The 19997-nt window shown below is 43.2% G+C and overlaps 1 protein-coding gene across 3 annotated transcripts; it reads left to right on the forward strand.

Annotated features, from left to right (window-relative positions):
- Positions 1-2549: 2549 nt before the first annotated feature.
- Positions 2550-16235, forward strand: LOC128411472 (RING finger protein 212B-like). Of its 3 annotated transcripts, none has more exons than XM_053383821.1 (14): positions 2550-2710; positions 7718-7918; positions 8441-8493; positions 8623-8697; positions 10399-10514; positions 11124-11184; positions 11292-11320; positions 12345-12391; positions 13562-13604; positions 14090-14147; positions 14259-14319; positions 15037-15076; positions 15491-15552; positions 16060-16235. In XM_053383821.1, exons 2-13 carry the CDS (start codon positions 7819-7821, stop codon positions 15531-15533), a joined length of 726 nt encoding a protein of 241 aa, XP_053239796.1. In that variant the 5' UTR covers positions 2550-2710; positions 7718-7818; the 3' UTR covers positions 15534-15552; positions 16060-16235. The 3 variants fall into 3 exon arrangements, with proteins under 3 accessions (XP_053239796.1, XP_053239797.1, XP_053239798.1); XM_053383822.1 differs by lacking the exon at positions 2550-2710 and adding an exon at positions 6843-7063; XM_053383823.1 differs by lacking the exons at positions 2550-2710; positions 7718-7918 and adding an exon at positions 6843-7063.
- Positions 16236-19997: the final 3762 nt, after the last annotated feature.

Here is a 19997-nt window from a genome sequence, read left to right on the forward strand (position 1 = left end):
AGCCAGTAGGGCAGGTGGAACCTTAACTGCAACTGCCAGACCTTGAAAAGCTTTGAGTTGTCAGGCTGGTCCAACACCTAGTAATAATAACATTATGAACATAAGACTAACAGTGGGAGATTGTTGGAGCCTCTGAGAGTTCCTGTTCTAGACTGATCAGAGGAACTAGCCCCACGAAGCCTAAGGTTCCATCTGGGTGGGACTGCTGCTTTCTCCACTGACCAGAAGGTCACTTTGGATATCCATATTATATTATATTTTCCAATGGCAACAGATAAAACTCTGGAAGGCCATCTGTAATTTCACTGGTAATAACAACAAAGGACTTGAATCAACAGCTTCAAGTTATAAGAAAGGAAATTCCAACTAAATGTCAAGAAGAACTTTCTGCCAGTAAGAGCTGTTTTGACAGTGGACTCCCTTGGGAGGTTGTGGACGCTCCTTCCTTGGTTTTTAAGCAGATGTTGGATGGCCAGTAACCAGAGTGTAGCTGTTCATTTTTGTTACCTTATGGAACTTAAGTACCCTCTCTTCCAGTTCTGTATTCCTACGATACGATAATCTTTATTGTCATTGTCCCATACAGAACAACAAAATTGAAAAATCTACATAAGACATTCAAAAACCAACAAGTTTGCTATCCCAGCTATCTCAATCCTTCCAGAATATTTTCTGTTTTATGGTTCTGCAGTCAATGTCACCCAAATCCTTGATTTCAGTGTTTGGGAAATGCAGCAAAACAAAAATTCTAACAACAATTATGTAACTTATAGTTGGCTGTGTGTGCTTCCTTTCCTGAATCAGAGAATCCATTTCCTTCTCTGAAAAAGCGCCTTGCCATATCGTTTACTGCAGTGCCACTCCCTGTGTCCCTTAGTGACACAATAACCCTGTCACATAAAATTCCAACAAAGGAAACTGAAAACCACGTGCTGTTGGCTAGCAGCTAGCCATAACTAAGACCGCAAAGGGGCAGTGGCCAGTCACTGCTGTATTGACAGAAGTATTAGCGCTCAAGCATGCTCACACATGCTCCCACCTGAAGAGGACAACCAGCTGCAAAAGGGAGACAGCAAGGCTTGGCAACCGCAGTTTGTACTTTGAGGATGAAAAAAAAGCCACACCTGCTGGAATTTCTTCTGCTACACATCTGTGAAGGAAATAGGACCTGTATTCTTTTGTACTTTGTCCAAAGCATGGGCATTTCAGATGGAGGGATACTGATTGCCATCTCACTGATGAGGAAAAGGCACTGCACCTGTTTAGAAACATGATTAATTTTTAAAAATAAAAGCTTCAGCTGCCTTGATTCTAAAATTCAAGTCCCTCCTCCAAAATCCATCCCTGTGAAGCCTTTAGTTTTTTTTCTTTATCCTCAGCTGAACAATCCTGTATAGTATTTTAAAGTGACTGTATTCATACATCTTTCACATGTCTCTCTCACAAATTTCAGATTGTCAGTTCCTTGGGGCAGGGGTCCTTGTTAGATCACTCCATAAAGTAGAGCTATAATAACGATACTAAAGAAATCATGGATTTTTTAAGAACAAATCTAGTTCCTGACCTAGTTCTTGAGAATTACACCTAGTATTTATTTATGCCCTTTCCTTAGCTGGTTCCCTGAATGCTATTCCAACACTTGCCCATACTCGCCCTCTGCACTATCAAGGAATAGAGGCTGAGCATTTGTTAGTGGTTCCAAGTCCCTAGGAGCACAACAAATGCTAATGTTGCAATCATCAACACCAACATTTATTTATTTGCCTGGGCATTTTAAAGTTTTAAATTGATCTGGTTGGACACTGGGAACCAGGGTTGCCAGGTTAGAAAAAAACCAACTATTAAGATTTCGGGGCCCAAACCTGAGACTTGGAGGTGGCCTCCAGTGATGTCACGGGGGATGGGTGGGATCTGATTGTAGTCTTATGAGGCTTTGCCCTCGGGTGGGAAAAATATTGCACCCGGGAAAGGGAAGTGGGAGTCAACAGACACCCAAGGAATAGTTTCGGAGAAAAAGCTTTTATTTCTACCATCCATGAACTGGTGGAAGGAGCAAGTGTGATAGTTCACAAAAAGCATGCACAGGTTCACAGTCATGTGCACAGAGCATATATACCCCTTCCAGTTCCCTCCCCCTTTCTCCTCCTCCTTCCAGAGTCCTGCCCATGAGTTCCTCTGAGCATGAACAGAAAGCTGTCTTGGGACTATTGTGGACTCTTGGCACCCTTCCCAGGAAAAGGGGAATGAAAGCGGTTCAGCATGTCCAAAGATGTTGCAACTAGAACGAGATAAGATTCATTTCCAAGGCTTAGTATTCTTGGCAATGGCAGAGCCTATTCATTAGCCTTTTGGTGCTGATAAAAGAATAACATTTTGCCTATGTACCAGCATCTTGTGAGAATCCACAGAAAAGCTGTAGCTGTGGATTTTTAGAAGACAAAAGGAATTTTGAACAGTTTTGAGGCCTGGGGTGATTATTGAAGCCTGGGGGGATTTCACAGACAGGATTTGGGTATCCTGTCCCTTCATGATGATATCATTAAGCATGACATATTAAGCACAGGCCACAACTGATTAAAGCTAGGCAGAGGGCCTTTTCAGTAGTTGCACCCACCCTGTGGAACGCCATCCCAGCAGATGTCAAAGAGACAAACAACTATGTGACTTTTAAAAACACATTTGAAGGCAGCCCTGTTTGGGGAAATTTTCAGTAAGTGATGCTGCTGTTGTGTTTTAACTACAGTGGTGCCTCGCAAGACGAAATTAATTCGTTCCACAAGTTTTTTTTTCTTGCGAGTTTTTCGTCTTGCGAAGCACGGTTTCCCATAGGAATGCATTGAAAATCAATCAATGCGTTCCTATGGAAACCGCCTTCAGACCAGGTCCGGGGACAGTCTGTCCCCCGACCTCTTCTGAAGGCTGGGGGGGGGGACAAGGGCTTTTCTTCCCACTGCCAGCCTTCAGAAGGCTGTTCTGAAGGCTGGCGGTGGGAAGAAAAGCCCTTCTCCCCACCTCCCGCCCCGCAAGCTCCGGGGACAGGAGGGCTTTGCTGCCAACCGCCAGCATTTTAAAAGCCCCCGGGACAGCGGAGGTCTTCTGAAGGCAGGCGGTGGGCAAAAGTCTTTGCTCCCCCCCCCGCCTGCCTTCAAAAGCCGTCCGGAATAGCGGAGAAATGCGCTGCACTTCTCCGCTATCCCAGGAAGGCAGGCAGGGGGGAGCAAAGACTTTTGCCCCCCGCCGGCCTTCAGAAGAGGTCCAGGACCTCTTCTGAAGGCCGGCGGTGGGCGAAAGTCTTTGCTCCCCCCGCCTGCCTTCAAAAGCCTTCAAAAGCCGTCCGGGATAGCGGAGAAACGCGCTGCGCTTCTCCGCTATCCCGGGAAGGCAGGCAGGGGGGAGCAAAGACTTTTGCCCCCCGCCGGCCTTCAGAAGAGGTCCAGCGCGCTTCCCTGCTATCCCGGACCGCTTTTAAAATGCTGGCGGTGGGGAGCAAAGCCTTTCGGCCCCCGCCGGCCTTCCTGGACCTCTTCTGAAGGCCGGAGGGGGGCGAAAGGCTTTGCTCCCCACCGCCAGCATTTAAAAGAGGTCCCCGGAGATTTCCCTATGGGCTTCCTTCTTGCGAAGCAAGCCCATAGGGAAATTCGTCTTGCGGAACGACTCAAAAACGGAAAACTCTTTCGTCTTGCGAGTTTTTCGTTTTGCGAGGCGTTCGTCTTGCGAGGCACCACTGTATTTTTTGTTGGGAGCCACCCAGAGTGGCCAGGGCAAGCCAATCAGATGGGGAGCATATACATATTTTTGTATTATTATTAAAATAATAAACGCAAAGTCTAACAAGCAAATATGTAACTGGCTGGAAATTAAGATAGAAAGTTTCTCTGAAAGGAGTGTCCCTATGCTTGTTGTGAACAGCTGGTGTTAATGATGCAATTACCTGTCAGTACTGTATGTATTTAATTTCCTCCTGACCTTGCTACCTACACCCCTCAGTGCTTATGCCATTATACAATTTGTTGCTCTTTAAGGTGCTGCAAGACTTTTCTTGCTTGTTCAGAAAAAAAGACATTTAACAGTTCATGGGAACATATAACATTAACATCAACATACAAGATCACCTGTTTCTTAAAGGGTCCCTTCCCTCCCCCTTACGTTCTTTTAAATTTTACAATTTAATATTCAATACATTTATCGTATGAAAGTGAGGCATCAGATCAAGATCTGTATTTTAAAATGAGCTTAAAAATATATATTTGCAAATGTTTGTATCTCTCATGCCAGGCAGAAGACCAGCTGGGTTTGGCATATGTTTATCTTCCTGGACAAGGGCCCCCTGATTTATAGCAGGAGCCAAAATTCTCAAAGTTGTAAAAAGAAAATTACAGGCTGGGAGCAAAAGGTCACACTGACCATACAAATTACAGAGTACAATCAAGTTGCAAAAGCACTCATTGTTTAACAAATAATAATACCATGTGTCTTCCATTAGAGACTTGAGCCAAAGGTTAAAGGGTAAATTGAAGAAGTTGCTTTTAGAAAAAGCAGTTGGCCAGGAAAAGGGGGGGGGTTTGCTTTGGAAAGTGTTCTTACTAAGTTTCCTTCTAAAAAGCTATATATGTTAATGTATGAAATATATTTGGAAGCGGGTGGCGCTGTGGGTAAAAGCCTCAGCGCCTAGGGCTTGCCGATCGTCAGGTCGGTGGTTCGAATCCCCGTGGCGGGGTGCGCTCCCGTTGCTCGATCCCAGCGCCTGCCAACCTAGCAGTTTGAAAGCACCCCCGGGTGCAAGTAAATAGGGACCGCTTTCTAGCGGGAAGGTAAACGGCGTTTCCGTGTGCTGCGCTGGCTCGCCAGATGCAGCTTTGTCACGCTGGCCACGTGACCCGGAAGTGTCTCCGGACAGTGCTGGCCCCCGGCCTTTTGAGTGAGATGGGCGCACAACCCTAGAGTCTGGCAAGACTGGCCCGTACGGGCAGGGGTGCCTTTACCTTTTTTATGAAATATATTGGCTTAAATGTAATTATGCGAAGGATTTAGAAAGTAAGAAATGTTAGATTCTTATGTTAGATTCTTATTTCATAGAATCATAGAATCATAGTTGGAAGAGACCACAGGGGCCATCGAGCCCAGCCCCCTGCCAAGCAGAAACACCATCAGAGCACTCCTGACATATGGTTGTCAGGCCTCTGCTTAAAGACCTCCAAAGAAGGAGATCTTTCATAGATGGTGTGTGAGGAGGTGAACCCAAGATCTCTGTTTAAGATAAAATTAGAACCATTAGCCATCTGTTTTGCAGGGAATAGGGCAAGAGGGGCCAAAGGTTATCTGGTAATTAAGGTGCCTGGTCGAGGTAAATGTAAGATATATGACTATTTATTTGCCATTTATAAATAGAAGAAAATATAGCTCTTTGTCTCCCATAAAAGGTAATAGGAAATGGGTGTATCTTTTATGATTGGTTCTAGCAAACAGCCAATAGGAATTTCAACCCCAGGCTGATTGGACAGAGGCAGCCAAAGGAGGAGCAAGGGGGCTGGGCTGAGGGAATATAAGTGCTGGCCATCAGGGCTGGAAACGCAGAGCTTTGGTAACCATATACCACTGTGTCTCTCATTTATTTGTCTGACAAATAAATTATTATTTTAATTTCTCTATTGCTGCGTTGAATATTTCATTCCAGCTAAGCGTTAACCACAAGCACCCTGGTGACTTCCCTCCACTTCCCCTACTGGTTCTTTAACTTATTTGCTACTTCTGCTTAATTTTGTCTTATTTTTCATCTTTCAGCTGAATGCTCTTATCATTTTTATACCAATGCAAGTTACATCTTACATTTCATTTATTTCCATATTGTTATTCTTAACCTTTACTTTTTTTTCTTAATTTGGAAGTGTTTACTGTTTATGTTCTGATCTCATTTGATGTGTAAACCGCCTTGAGCCTTTGTCAGGGAAAAAGGTGGGGCATATATATATATATTATCATTATATATATATATATATTATCATTATATATCAATATATATATCATTATATATTATATATCATTATATAATATATATATAATCATTTTTATACCAAATTTTCTTCAAGTTACATCTTACATTTCATTTATTTCCATATTGTTATTCTTAACCTTTATTTTTTTTTCTTAATTTGGAAGTGTTTACTGTTTATGTTCTGATCTCATTTGATGTGTAAGCCGCCTTGAGCCTTTGTCAGGGAAAAAGGTGGGGCATATATATATATATTATCATTATATATATATATATATTATCATTATATATCAATATATATATCATTATATATTATATATCATTATATAATATATATATAATCATTTTTATACCAAATTTTCTTCAAGTTACATCTTACATTTCATTTATTTCCATATTGCTATTTCTTAACCTTTACTTTTTTTCTTAATTTGGAAGTGTATACTGTTTATGTTCTGATCTCATTTGATATGTATGCCGCCTTGAGCCTTTGTCAGGGAAAAAGTCCCTGACAAAGGCTCAAGGTGGCTTACATATCTCATATATATATATATCAGAATCAGAATATATACAGAATATATATATCTCTCCTCCTCCTCCCCAGCGCGGGCTCTTTAGGCGGCTTACATATCTCATATATATATATATATCAGAATCAGAATATATACAGAATATATATCTCTCTCTCCTCCTCCTCCCCAGCGCGGGCTCTTTTTCCCCTCAGCGAAAAGCCGCCTAGAGGAAAAAGGCGGGAAAAGGAGAAGCCATTATGCCTCGCTTGTTATGAGGGGAAAAGAAAGGCAGGGCGGCGGGGCGCCTCAAGGGGGGGAAGAAAGCCCGCCACAATAGAAAGGGATAAATTGCAAATGCTGGACGGGCAGCAGCCACGTTGCCCGGCATAACAGGGTGCAGTCAGCTGAGGGAGACGGTGATGGCAGCCGCTCCTCCTGAGGGAGAAGGAGGCCATTGAGGAAAGCGCCCTCCTCCGAGCCCTGTCAGGGCGCCTCCAGTTTCCAGAACTTTCGCCTGGAAAAGGCACATTTCCCTGTCAACTGTCTTGGTTATTTTCTTTAGGTACCAGAAGAAGGGAAATTTCTCCCTCTCTCCCTCTCCCCTCAAAGAAAAGACCAACCATTGATACCTCAGGGGGGAAAGGGAAGGCTCCTTTTAAAGTTTTCCCAAAACTGAAGTAAAATAAAGAGAGCACCAAAGCACCTACACCTCGCAGCCAATCCAAAATCTGCTTTCACAGCCTTGTCATTCTTACATTATGTTCTCTAAAACTTAAGAAACATTGCCATTTTTTAAAAAGCATTAGTTTTCCTTAACTGTGTGGAAAATAGTTTGTGATATATTTTCATACCAAAAAGTGGAGGCGGCGGGGAATACTGAAATCCACTGGAGTTCACACAAAAAGTGCCAGCTTTATGGTTACCCTATGCCCTTAGGGTGTTAAATGTTCGAAATATATATAAAAATAAAAATAAATGTCCAGTAGCATCTTAGAGACCAACTCAGTTTGTTCTGGGTATAAGCATTCGTGTGCATGCACACTTCTTCAGATACCTTCAGGTGTTAAATGTTAGGCTGCAATCCTATATGCAGAGACCTGGGAGTCTGACCATTTAATTCAATGGGTTTTTCTTCTGAACAGATAGGCACAGGATTGTTTGTTTAGAAAGCCTGATGTTAAGCCCAGTCTGCAGTGGTTTTTTTTTTGTCTTTCAGTCTTAAAACAGTAATAGAAGAAACAGTTTGGGGAAATAACGATTAATAGAAGAAAAATATCTCAGCGGAGGAACTCTGCCTCAGCTCTCCCATTTTGCAATATGGATTGGTTTCATTGCAACCAGTGTTTCAGCCAGGAGGGGTCTGATTTTTCTGTCACCAGCTGTGGACACATATTTTGCAAAAAATGTGCTGGCTCAGGTAAGAGCACCAGCATGTCAGGTCTACCTTGTCTGGGACGCATTCAGACATGCCATCATATCCTTTAAGTTTAAGCCGGTGTCACAGGACCCTTTGATTGACATTCAATCAATCACTGATTTCCGACCTCCTACAGATGTGCAATAAACCTTCATTTCAGTTTCCTGCGCATATAACTTTGTTGCTTATGTTCCTGTTTATGTACAGTATATAATTTCCCTGCTACATTCTACAGTCCTACAATAACATTAAGAAATGCTAGGAATCTTAACTCCATGGTGGATCAAAAATAATTGAATGTTTAAATTTTCAATAAATTTGAGTTAATCTTAATGCTGCAGTTTATATATCAATCATTTCTGGCCTGTTTTAATGAGTAGAACAATTTTAAGACAATCAAAGGACTTTGAATCTAAGGACTTGTGATTTCAGAGGACTGATCTGTTTTGTTCTTTTGGAACACTTCTTATCCACAGTAATTTTTAGTATGTGCACTAACTTTTTGCATTTGAATCCTGACAGATAAATGCCCATCTTGTGGAACAAGCACAAAATATTTGCTTCTTAATGATAATGTAAGTTGTGGCTTCTACTTACCTTGAAGCAGAAGATGGTGAGATGACCTCCCTTAGATACCAAAATCTTTACTAACGTATCAATCAGTGGTGAATATCCCCTTCTGTGTTTTTCCTTCTGACCCACAGATGCAACCAGAAGCAAAAAAGTTTTTCAAAAGTCCCGTTGAACTTGTACTCGGCCATATTGCCCATATTTCTCAGGTAAGAGTAAAGGCTTGTCCATACTTGCGCTTGTCCCACCACTTTCCCCTGGGAAAACCCATTATTTACCACTGAATCAGAGCAAACTTAATTTGGGTTTTCTGCAGATTAACGCTCTGATTCAGCATTAAAGAGCAGGGTTTTCCCAGGGAAAGTGGCAGGAAAAATAGAAAACTTCTTGGACTCATGCTTTCTAGGCACAGGACAAGTGAATTTTGAATGAGCCCTAACAAACCAGACACCAGTCCTGAAATTCATTCTTGATCCTGGATTCCAAAATGTGTGGCACTGACTGTCAAAATGAAAGACAATGCAAGGAAGGGAAGCTCAATAGTCTTGAGTCTGAAGTTAGCGATTAGTTCCTAATTCCTTATTCAAAAGTTCAAAACAGAACTGCATTGGTCTGAATAACAAACTGAAATTTATATGCATCTGTACCCCAAAATACTTTGGATAGCTTTGGACTATCCCACATCATATGTCTCCATGACTGGGAAACTGTTTCCTTTGGTCTCCAATATAATTCTCTCCAATCAAAGGATTTTTGCACAACATACTTTAACACATGACATTCCCAGGTGACTTGAACTGGAGACATGCACATGAAGTAAACTTTGGGTCACCACAAATCATGCAGCCACATTCATAGGAGAGTCCTCTGTGAGATACTAGCGCCATGTCTGGCCCAACACTACATGTTGGCTTAAGACAGTGTCAAATGTTCTGCTCCAATGTGTATATATCTGTAAACGAATAAGGAGGTGAGGGCAGTTTGTACCTCAATCTAAGCTTGAGGCCACCAGGAAAGTCCTCCGTGAGACATAGCCCACAATACATTTAGGGCTATCACACATTATACATTGACACAACGAGGAGACTGCCTTTGAGATCCCCTAGAGTCCCGAACAGAACATTTTGCACTAGACACTGTCAGCTGGCTTTCAAACATGCCAATACTACTCAAGGAGTAATTCAAAGCAAGGAGTTGGATCAGCAAAGCCAGGAGGTTCAAGGGATTGGTACTGGGCCTCTTGCTTGGTGGGTAGGTCTTGACAGGTGTTTGACATCTCTGGCACCTTATGCCAACTCTGGGAACAGCTGCTGCATGCACAGAGTCACTTGCTGAATGTAATGTGTATCTCAAATAATGAAATTTGGTGATTACTTTTCAGCTATGGCTGGTGTTCTAGTTGCCTGCAAAGAAAGCATTATGTGAATAGTGGAGCTGCTTGAAGTGCTTTCATCACCGTCTGTGCAAATGAATGGTTTTCTTTCCAGCTACAGTTTCTGAAAATTAATTTGGCAAGTTTGCATCAGGAGCTAGTTTTGGACAGCACTGATTCCCTATCATTTGATGAACTTTCCCCACTACCCTGGAGCAGTTCACAACTTAAAATAAAAGATTGTACTCCTTTTGAAAATGCAAGAAATGGAAGTTTAATTGAAAAGGCAGAGTTACTTTTAATCATAATGCATTGGTGGGGAAAAGCCAAGCTTCCTCCCACCCCGAGAAAAAAATCTACGGCAACTCCTGTTTTAATGTTTCATTTGTTTGAATGAAATGAGTGGCCATACCCTCTAGAATGGCAAGGGCCTGACTGACATTCTTCATTTCCCTAAAGGAGCTATAATCCCCCAATCTGCTGAGAATCAATAGTTGTGAATTCCCATAATTCATCCCTCCCATGGTTCTCTTCTTAGGTGTGGACTTTCCAGAAAAGCCAGATGGAGCTGCTTGCCTCTTTTTATAAATACCGTGCTTCAAAGGCTGAAGGAGCTCTGCAGCAAGTTTACCAGGAACTAACTACACAGGAAAAGTGAGACAAGCAGGTTGCAAAAAGAAAAGAAAAAAGGGGTCTGGGGGAACAGCAGGGATTATTCAAGATGGCATGGCCTGCATCCGCACAATTTACATACAATAATCTTTCCCCTTTCCTTCCTTTCTGAAAGAGGAGTCATGTCCCTAAAGCCATAGAAAATATCCCATTTTTTATTTATTTTTTACTATTTTGTGAAAGAAAGCAGTTCTTTTCTGTTGGTGGACAAGGGCACTTGGACAGGAGTGCAGGAAGCCCTCATGATAATGTGAACATTTAACATGAGTCAATAGACTGAGAAGAGGAGTGTTTACTTTTGCTCCCTCCTAATTTAAAATTTATCCATTTTTTTAAAACAAAAGTTAGGGCAGAAATTATGTGATCCTAGAGCCATCCCACCAACCCTTCTCTATTAGTAAACCACTTTGAGGGTTTTTGTTTTTGCAATCATGCAGTGTACAATTTTTATGAAATAAAATAACAATAAATCAGTACAAAAGTATTCTGCAATAGTGATTAAAGGGCCACAGTTGGGAATGAGAGGAAGGGAGGTGTGGGATATTGCTAGCTGCTTTGCCAAGACATCTATCTTGTGCATCAAATGCTTAGGGAGCTGGCGGCATTACAGAAGGAGAACAGGGAACTGATGAAGAATCTCTGCTCATTGGAGGTAGGAGCTGTTTGTTTGAAACAAACCCAACTCTGTGTGTTTTGCTTCCTGACCCCCTCTGGCGGGACATTTTCTCCATGGGCAAATTCTCCACTCTCTTCCTACAGGATTCCCCACATCAACTCCAGGATAGCAGGTGAGTGTTTCTGTTCTGATCTGCTTGGACAATTGCCAAGAATTGCAGTGCATGGAATGGAGCAGGGATGGAGAATCCCAGGTCTAGCAGCTGAATGCAGCCATTTGGGCTTCTCTTTCCGGCACTTGCGGACTTTTCCAAAGCCAAAAACCTCATCCCCACACTTCTTCTTCATTTTTGGTGATCACTCGTAGCCAAGTAAGATTGTCTTCCATGAACATGGTTTTAACAATGAGTCTGTAAGTGACTGTGGAGGCCAATTCTGGATCCACATTTCCTTCCACAATGGGGACATTGGTTTCCGGGCAGGAGTTGATCACAGTGAGGGTTTGCCAAGCATGCCTTTCTCTTAGCACGTTTCTCCCTTGCGTCCTGAGTTTGAGTGTCTTCTAAGCCCATGACACCTTTGGGAAAGGTTGTTCTCCAATTGGACGCTCGCAGGCAAGTGCTTCCTTGTTGGTGTTTATACTACATTTTTAAAGATTTGCCTTGGGAGAGTCTTTAAACCTCCAGCACTACTCTTTCCATTTTTTAGTTCGGAATAGAGTAGTTGCTTTGGAAGACGATTTTCAGGCATCCGCACAACATGACCAGTCCAACAAAGTTGATGTTGAAGAATCATTACTTCAATATACCCCTCAATGTGTCACCAAACTGTAATAATACCTCTAGCTTGCCTGGATGGAGGGTCGAAATATGGGTGAGATTTGGGTGTAGGTAGAGATCCCTGTCTTTTACTCTGCATCTGTTGCCCCAGCCACTTCTGCTCATGGTCCTGCCTGTTTCTCAGGCTGAAAAGGGCTTCTCACCCTTCCTTTAGAGGCTCTTCATATCAGAGGTGTGCTTGGGTTTGAGGCCCACGCTGAACATCCTGTTGGAAGCTGCCCAGAGTGGCTGGGAAAGCCCAGCCAGATGGGTGGGGTACAAATAATAAATTATTATTATTATAATTATTATTAGCAAAACAGGCAAGGTAATATGGTTTCCACCTTGACTGAACAAAATTCCTTTTAAATTGTTATAGAAACAGCACACCGAGGCCAGTTGCCATCAAACCCCCCTTACAGCCAGGTAGGACATTTTCAATTGAGGCTTTGGGACAAATGTGCATTTGGTAGCATAAATTATTGTGGATGAGCATGTGAGTGTGTAACCTTTGCCTATGTGGACCTATGAGGAGGAACTTGCAAATAGTAAAGGTGAACAAATAATTAGACAAAACAATACAACTGCTAAGTTTGATATCAAGCAGGCACGCTCACTGTATTCTTTTTGGAACCTGCCAGAAATGTTCCTGTTTAGGCAAGCCTACCGAGATGCTTAGAAATGCTGATGTGAATTTTAATCTGCTTTAGTATTTAAACTTCTAGCAGGTTTCAATGTATTGTATCCCCCCCCCCCCGATTTTATTATTTTATCTTTTTGTAAACCACTTGGAGGTGTATACATTTTATGAAATAAATGGAAAAATTTATAATAATAATAGTAATATCTTTATTGTCATTGCCCCCTCTCGGGGACAACGAAATTACTACAAATAAAAAAAATAAATAAAAACATGAATTATGCAATGGTCCAAAGAGTCCAAATAGAAAATCAAGACAATTCTTGCCGGCAAACTTTGAAGTCAGCCAATCTGCATATTCCTCTAGTCCACAAAGAGGCTGGGCAATTCAGAGTTGATTCTTCAAACAGCTTTAGTCCCCAAGTGACAGGACTAGCACAGTTAATGGCAGACTTAAATTTTTTTAGCTTGAAGGAGGTAGATACAAGGTGATAAGAGCTCAGAATTGTTATTCAGCTCCCCAACAGACCAAGCTTCTCCTCCTAGTTCTCTGCTGAGTGACTCTCACTGCAGGGCTAAGTCAAGCCTATCGTGGGGATTACACAAGCATGTGTTACAGCTTTGCACATGTATGAATGAAAGTAGCCTTGACTGAGGAAGAGAAAGCAAATGTGCTTCCATGATACTGCATACTGTGCTAACATATATGGAGGTATGAAAATCAGATTAAGAGCATGCATGCCTTTTTCTGTTCTTCAGCATTTAAAACCTTTTAGTGAAGTCACTGTCCTTCAGAGACTGCTGTTCCTCCTGCCCTAGGATTCTTATCTAGGATTCTTTAAACAGAGTTGTCAGGAACTGAACAGGGATCTTCTATATGCAAAGCGGTCATTGATACCACTAGGTTTAGCTTCATGCTTCCTCTTCACAATAATCTACTATCTCATACTTTGCAGTTACACTACTGTTTAATTTCCAGAAGTCCAGTGAAGTGATCAGGTAAGAAATTTAATATTCTTTGGGTGTGATAAGTAGCAGGGAATATGTAAACTTGCTCAAAATTTCAGAAGAACATAAGGGGGAAAACAAAGTTCTGTAATCCACATGGCTGTAGAAAAGGAACAAACAGAAATACGCATTCAAGAAGTGAATTGTTTCAGTCAATGCAAGGAGGATTTGCTTTACATAAGTTCCTTTTGCTGCTTGCATGATGCCTCAGGACACTTGCTGCTGTGACCTCTGCTGTTTCTTTTTTCAAGTTCTTTAACGGTGAAGTTTGATCTAGATTCAAAGTTTTTCAACCATTCCCTTGCCTTGTTTTCCCCAAACCAGACTTGGCAACTATAGAAATCAAGATTATGTAGTGTATGATTTTTCCTTAATATGCATACATTGGTTTAGTACAGTCACAAAATCTGGATGTCTATCCAGCCTTCTATTCCCACTAAGGACGGCTTAACTTTTTGTACCTCTGTGCCTCATAGCCGCTCCTCTTCCATGGATTCCATCTCCTCAAGAGCTAGCCACCCACCAAACTGGCAAGTGAGTCTCCACACTGCTATCTTCCTGTTCCCAGGTATGGAAAAAAGAGGGTGGGTATCTTATTTTTGCCTTCCAGACTCACAATGGGGATGTCTCATTTCCCCCCCTCAGCTTGCTACAGGAACCACCTGGATGTCTTACGGCAGGATGACCCCAGATATCCCTAATAATGGTAAGAAATATGGGAGGGAAAAGGTAGAATGGTTTTAATACTGCAATGGGTATGGAAGACAAAATGATAACACAGGGTTAGGATGAACAGAATGGAGCTCTCTTCTTCTCCAAGGATTTCAGGTATAGCCTCCCCTGGGGCAAGACACCACTTTTGCAGCCAAGCTGGAAAATGTGGTGGTGGGGAGTTATTACACCAATCTGATTACATCACTCTATCCCATGTTAGTCACTTTAAATTAGTCACCCAAGATGAGACCTCACACGCTAAAGTTAAACCTTATTCTTCTCATATCACTTTTTCATAGATTCTCTGTCATTTCATACTATGTGTTGTTGTTTAGTCGTGTCTGACTCTTCTTGACCCCATGGACCAGAGCATGCCAGGCACTTCTGTCTTCCACTGCCTCCCACAGTTTGGTCAAACTCATGTTGGTAGCTTCGAGAACACTGTCCCACCATCTCGTCCTCTGTTGTCCCCTTCTCCTTGTGCCCTCCATCTTTCCCAACATCAGGGTCTTTTCCAGGGAGTCTTCTCTTCTCATGAGGTGGCCAAAGTCTTGGAGCCTCAACTTCACAATCTGTCCTTCCAGTGAGCACTCAGGGCTGATTTCCTTAAGAATGGATCGGTTTGTTCTTCTTGCAGTCCATGGGACTCTCAAGAGTCTCCTCCAGCACCATTCATACTATATATAATACCTTAAATTCTATTTTCCAGCTACTCCTTCTCCAGCATCCACTAGAGGCTTATTCCACAGGTGAGTCTGAGAGTAGGGTGTGCGCTTGTCCCCCCAAGATGCTACTACTGCATCATCATATAGCAGCTGTTTAGGTGTCTTATTACTGTAATTTTCACTTCTCGCTGTCATATAAACAAAATAAGGCGTGATCAGAAGCAGCAATGCTACTGAATAGCAGTTGCCGCAAAGCACAGGAGGGGAAGAGCTGCTCTTGTGCTCATGCCCTATTTCCCGCAGGCATCTAGTTGGCCACCATGACAGCAAGATACTAGACTATATGGACCTTTGCCCTGATCTAGCAGGCTGTTCTTATACTCTTAGGACAGGTCTAGCTCCTCAGGATGCAGTCCAAGAGGCTGAGGTCAAACAGTTCATCCTGTCCCAGATTACAACTATATCAGTGTTCAAGTCCTTATTGCTTTTGACCCTCAGATCAGGTGGAGGAGGACCATATGCCAGAACATCACAGCATTGAGAAGCTGCACCCCATACAGGTGAGAGAGAATGCACCTCCAGGTTGTCATTATTTTGCAGGAAAGTTTCACATGCATGCCAGAACTTTAGGTTTGTGCAGTTAAAGTGAATTAAACTGCTTTGTTGCCCTAGAACAATAATGCTGCTCTGTCAGTCACTTTGAGTCACTTTTGTGATAAGAGAGACAAAATCATCACCCTCCATTTTTAATCTTCAGTCTTGTAAAAAGTTTTCGGGCTGCAAGGCAATAATTTTTCAAGTTGAGATTAATTTTGGGCACAATTGCCCCCCCCCCAGCTTGAATAAAGCAACCAGCAATCAATCTCACATCTCAAACCTCCACACAGAGCCAGCCGGGTTTATTCATTGTACAGAGATAGTTTTCACCCTAAATCAAGATTCCCAAGGGAACGCACGATGCTAAAGTTCATTATTTGTCACTAAAAGTTTTCTTGTCAATAACTGTTTAGTAAGTAGGTTAGTAATTGAAGTGTGCATGCTGTATTTTTCTGTATTTTTCCCTCCAGGACCACATGTGCCAGCAGAGCTCACCAACAATAATGGGGAGGACTGAAGTAACTGCTTTTAATAGCAGCACCATGGAAAATGTGTCACCACCATCACCTCATAGCTCATTCAGGAACAACCTGTTAAGGACATGAGATGCTTAATCTGCACAGTAATAAATTTCACACAAACTCAATTGTTACATCATCAGCATCTTTTTATGTGTATTCCACTTTTCCACAAAATTGTGCCCAAAGTGGCTCACAACATATAAAGTGAACAGTTAAGAATAACTGAAGCAGAGCCAAAGAGGAGTTTGAAATTGACAAATCATATTGATCTGACATGGATGGTTTGCAGCATTGATCAAATTTATGGCCAATTCTTATGGCAAGCTACATTCAAAGTCAGACGGTACAATGTGAACTCGTGCTGTTTGTCCCAGAAATGGCTATTCAGGGGTATTCTGCTGCTGTATATGGAAGTTCCTGTGGGAATGTTCAGGGAGGTGGGAGAGGATAAAAGATAAAGGTAAAGGACCCCTGACAGTTAAGTCCAGTCGCGAACGATTCTGCGGTTGCAGTGATCATCTCGCTTTACTGGCCAAGGGAGCCGGCGTTTGTCTGCAGACAGTTTTTCTGGTTCATGTGGCCAGCATGACTAAGCTGCTTCTGGCGAAATCAGAGCAGCGCATGAAAACACCGTTTACCTTCCCGCCGGAGTGGTACCTATTTATCTACTTGCACTTTGACATGCTTTCGAACTACTAGGTTGGGAGGAGCTGGGACCGAGCAACGGGAGCTCACTCCGTCGCAGGGATTCAAACCGCGAACTTTTTCATTGGCAAGCCCAAGGCTCAGTGGTTTACACCACAGTGCCACCCGCATCCAGGAGAGGATATATTGTTTAATAATATCCTTCTTAACTTGTGCTAGCAAGTTCTATAACTTAGCAGAGTTTTAAATATTCCCCTTTTAAATTGCAGAGTGGTTAGCTTGCTGAGGCTAGTTTTAGCCTCTAAATATAAGATTCCTGGTAATCCCTTATATCCCTCTTAAAAAGAATAGACACGACACAGTCTTGATTAAAAAGTATAAAAGTAGTTTACTCACAATCATTCAGTTCACAGATGGATCCCTGAAGGCAGACTTAGGTTACAAAAATATATACATGTGGAACTACCCCATATGGGGGTTAGTCTCAGTGACTGCAGCCTGGCAGTCACTGTTGCTCACATGTCGAAAGCAAGATGGAGAAGAGGAAGTGTGCTGCCTGCCTTGCCCCTTTTGTTACCTGGGCAGGTAAGGTCATGCCCACCTCTAGGCACATGCAGAGGAAGTTTGTCCCAGCTCAGGAGGAAACAGGAAGTTTTCTACTGGCTGGACGAACATCCCTCTTCATGTCCGCTCTAGGAATGTTGTACATGACTGCTATGTGTTTCACATCCCACAGTTCCATCTGCTGTGTGCTGCTCAGTTGAAATGCTATGGAGGCTGACCCATTTCAACATGATAACATTTTCATGTGGCACTTCAGTCATGCTTCAAGCATGCAAACAAAGGAATGCATGGGCATGTTTGGAGTGTGCATAAACATGCCTGCTTCTCATATACAGTGGCAGCTTGGTTTGCAAATACTTTGGATTACAACCATTTTGGATTACAACCACGTCAAATCTGGAAGTGTGTGTCCCTTTTTTTTTTTTGATTACAACCCATTTTTTTGGATTACAATCAATTTTGGGGGGGAGGCCCCACTGGCGAAAGTGCGCCTTGGGTTACAACCTGTTTTGGTTGACAACTGGACCTCCGGTACAGATTATGGTTGTAAACCAAGGTACCTGTGATGGCCTGGGATTCGGACTCGGAGGCTGAACCTGAGGAATCCCAGCCTGCACAGGATTCCCCGCCTCCAGAAGATTCCCCGCCTCCAGAACCAGCTGAGCCGGGGCTGGGGCTTTAACCTGAAGGGTCCTCACCTGTGCTGGATCCTCAGGTGCAGGCATCAGCTGAGTCTGCTCTGGCTCCTGTGGTGATGGAGGACCCATTGCTTGCAGGTGCTCCACTCTCAGCCCCGTCAGAAGAAGCTGAGGTTGCCTCTAGGTCCAGTAACCCTCCAGGCTCTCCTGAGTTGCAGAGGCTCAGGGCAGAGAGGCGGAGGGAACTAAGTTCCTGCAGGAGGAGGGCTCGCCTCCAGGCCAGGAGAGGCGAGTCACTTGTGGACCGGGGCCGCCCTATGCCTCGGAGGAGAGAAAAGCCGGCCAGCATCAGTCCCAAGTTGTGGGAGCAACGTTGTTGGTAGCCAGGCCTGCACCCTGTTCTGCCGGATCTCCTGACCTCGCCCGACTCCCTGCCTTGGACCCAGCTTCAGCTTTGACGGACAGCCTCAATACTGCACCCTCGACCTTGGACTGGACTCGGACCACGCCTCACAGAAACCCACGGGACCAGCACAGTACCACTGTATAAGAAATATTGTACATGCATCTGGAAATTGGTGTGCTAGGTGACAGAAACAGTTGGCTATTCAAAGAACATAAGACACTAGCTACTCCAGCACTCTGTTCTCACAGAGAAGCTCACAAGCTGGACCTGAGCACAATAGCACTCTCCCCTCCTGGAATTCTCAGAAACTGGTGTTCAGAAAAATTACGAGCTCTGACAGTGGAGATAAAACCTAGCCACCCTGCCTAGTAACCCTTGGTAACTTTTATCTTCCCTGTATTTGTTTAACCCTTTTTAAAAGCCACCCAAGCTGGTGGCCATCATCACTATTTCAGCTGCCTTGTCAAAGGCACAATTGTGCAAACCTCTCTGGTGAAAACCAGTAGCTGGGTCAGCCAGATCACACCACCAGCCTGAGTGGAGCTGTCGAGTTTAACAAATCCATTGTCTTCCTGTGTGGCCCTTTTGTTCTTTTTCCTGCTTGCCTTCTTTGTTAGTCCAGGTATGGTGGTGGTCAGGATGCATTTAACAACAAAAATAAAAACCACCAAATTTCTAAGAGAGATGTTTTTCAAGAGATTGGAACTGAAAACCTCACTCCTTTGACACCTCCTCCTCAAATCATTTTTTTGTTTTGTTTTCTGTTTTGTTTCATTTCTCTTTCAGTTAGGGTTGCCAATTTTTTAAAAAAATCTTGTGCCCTTAAACAACAAGGAAGTGATAGTGCTATCTGTGCCAGGAAAACCTCTCCCTACTGATTTCAGCTGCTGTTAAATGCACAGTCACAACACAGGCCCCCATCAGTTGGCAACTGTACTTTCAATCAACTTGCCTATGAGGTGGAGCTGATTTCTTCTCCTGGAAAGCATGCAACTTGGAATGCCACAGTAGGGAGCTTACTCAAGAGTAGATATGCTTGTATGCCGCATAGGAGGAAGGGCTATAGCTCAGTCCTAGAGCTTTAAATGCAAAAGTTCCCAATTTCAGTCTCCTCATCTACAGGTAAGGGTGATAATGTCACCTGCCTGAAGCTCTGGAGCATGGCTACCAGTCGGTGTTTACAATACTGAGCTAGATCAGCCAATGAACTGACTCAGAAGGCAGCTTCCTATCTACGGCAGCAGTATTAATATGCTTGCTTTCATTCTTTTCATTCTGTTTGTTACCCACCCTTCAATCCCAGCGAGGATTGCATCTAAAAAAGATAATTCAACCCAGTAAGACCAACAAAGGTCCGTATAGTTAAAGATGTGGTTTTCCCAGTAGTGCTGCATGGAAATGAGAGCTGGACCATCAAGAAGGCTGATCACCGAAGAATTTATGCTTTTGAATTATGGCGCTGGAGGAGACTCTTGAGAGTCCCATGGACTGCAAGAAGATCCAACATCTCCATTCTTAAGGAAATCAGCCCTGAGTGCTCACTGGAAGGACAGATCCTGAAGCTGAGGCTCCAATACTTTGGCCACCTCATGAGAAGAGAAGACTCCCTGGAAAAGACCCTGATGCTGGGAAAG

Source organism: Podarcis raffonei, chromosome 3, assembly GCF_027172205.1.
Source record: "Podarcis raffonei isolate rPodRaf1 chromosome 3, rPodRaf1.pri, whole genome shotgun sequence".
In the NCBI taxonomy this organism is placed as follows: domain Eukaryota; kingdom Metazoa; phylum Chordata; class Lepidosauria; order Squamata; family Lacertidae; genus Podarcis; species Podarcis raffonei.

What these genes read in the sequence shown, in the direction of transcription:
- LOC128411472 (XM_053383821.1), top strand. Translation starts at nt 7,819, where the DNA reads ATGGATTGGTTTCATTGCAACCAGTGTTTCAGCCAGGAGGGGTCTGAT. An exon ending in AGAATCTCTGCTCATTGGAG is followed by an intron (nt 11,185 to 11,291) that starts GTAGGAGCTGTT and finishes CTCTTCCTACAG; the next exon opens with GATTCCCCACATCAACTCCA. An exon ending in CATCAACTCCAGGATAGCAG is followed by an intron (nt 11,321 to 12,344) that starts GTGAGTGTTTCT and finishes AAATTGTTATAG; the next exon opens with AAACAGCACACCGAGGCCAG.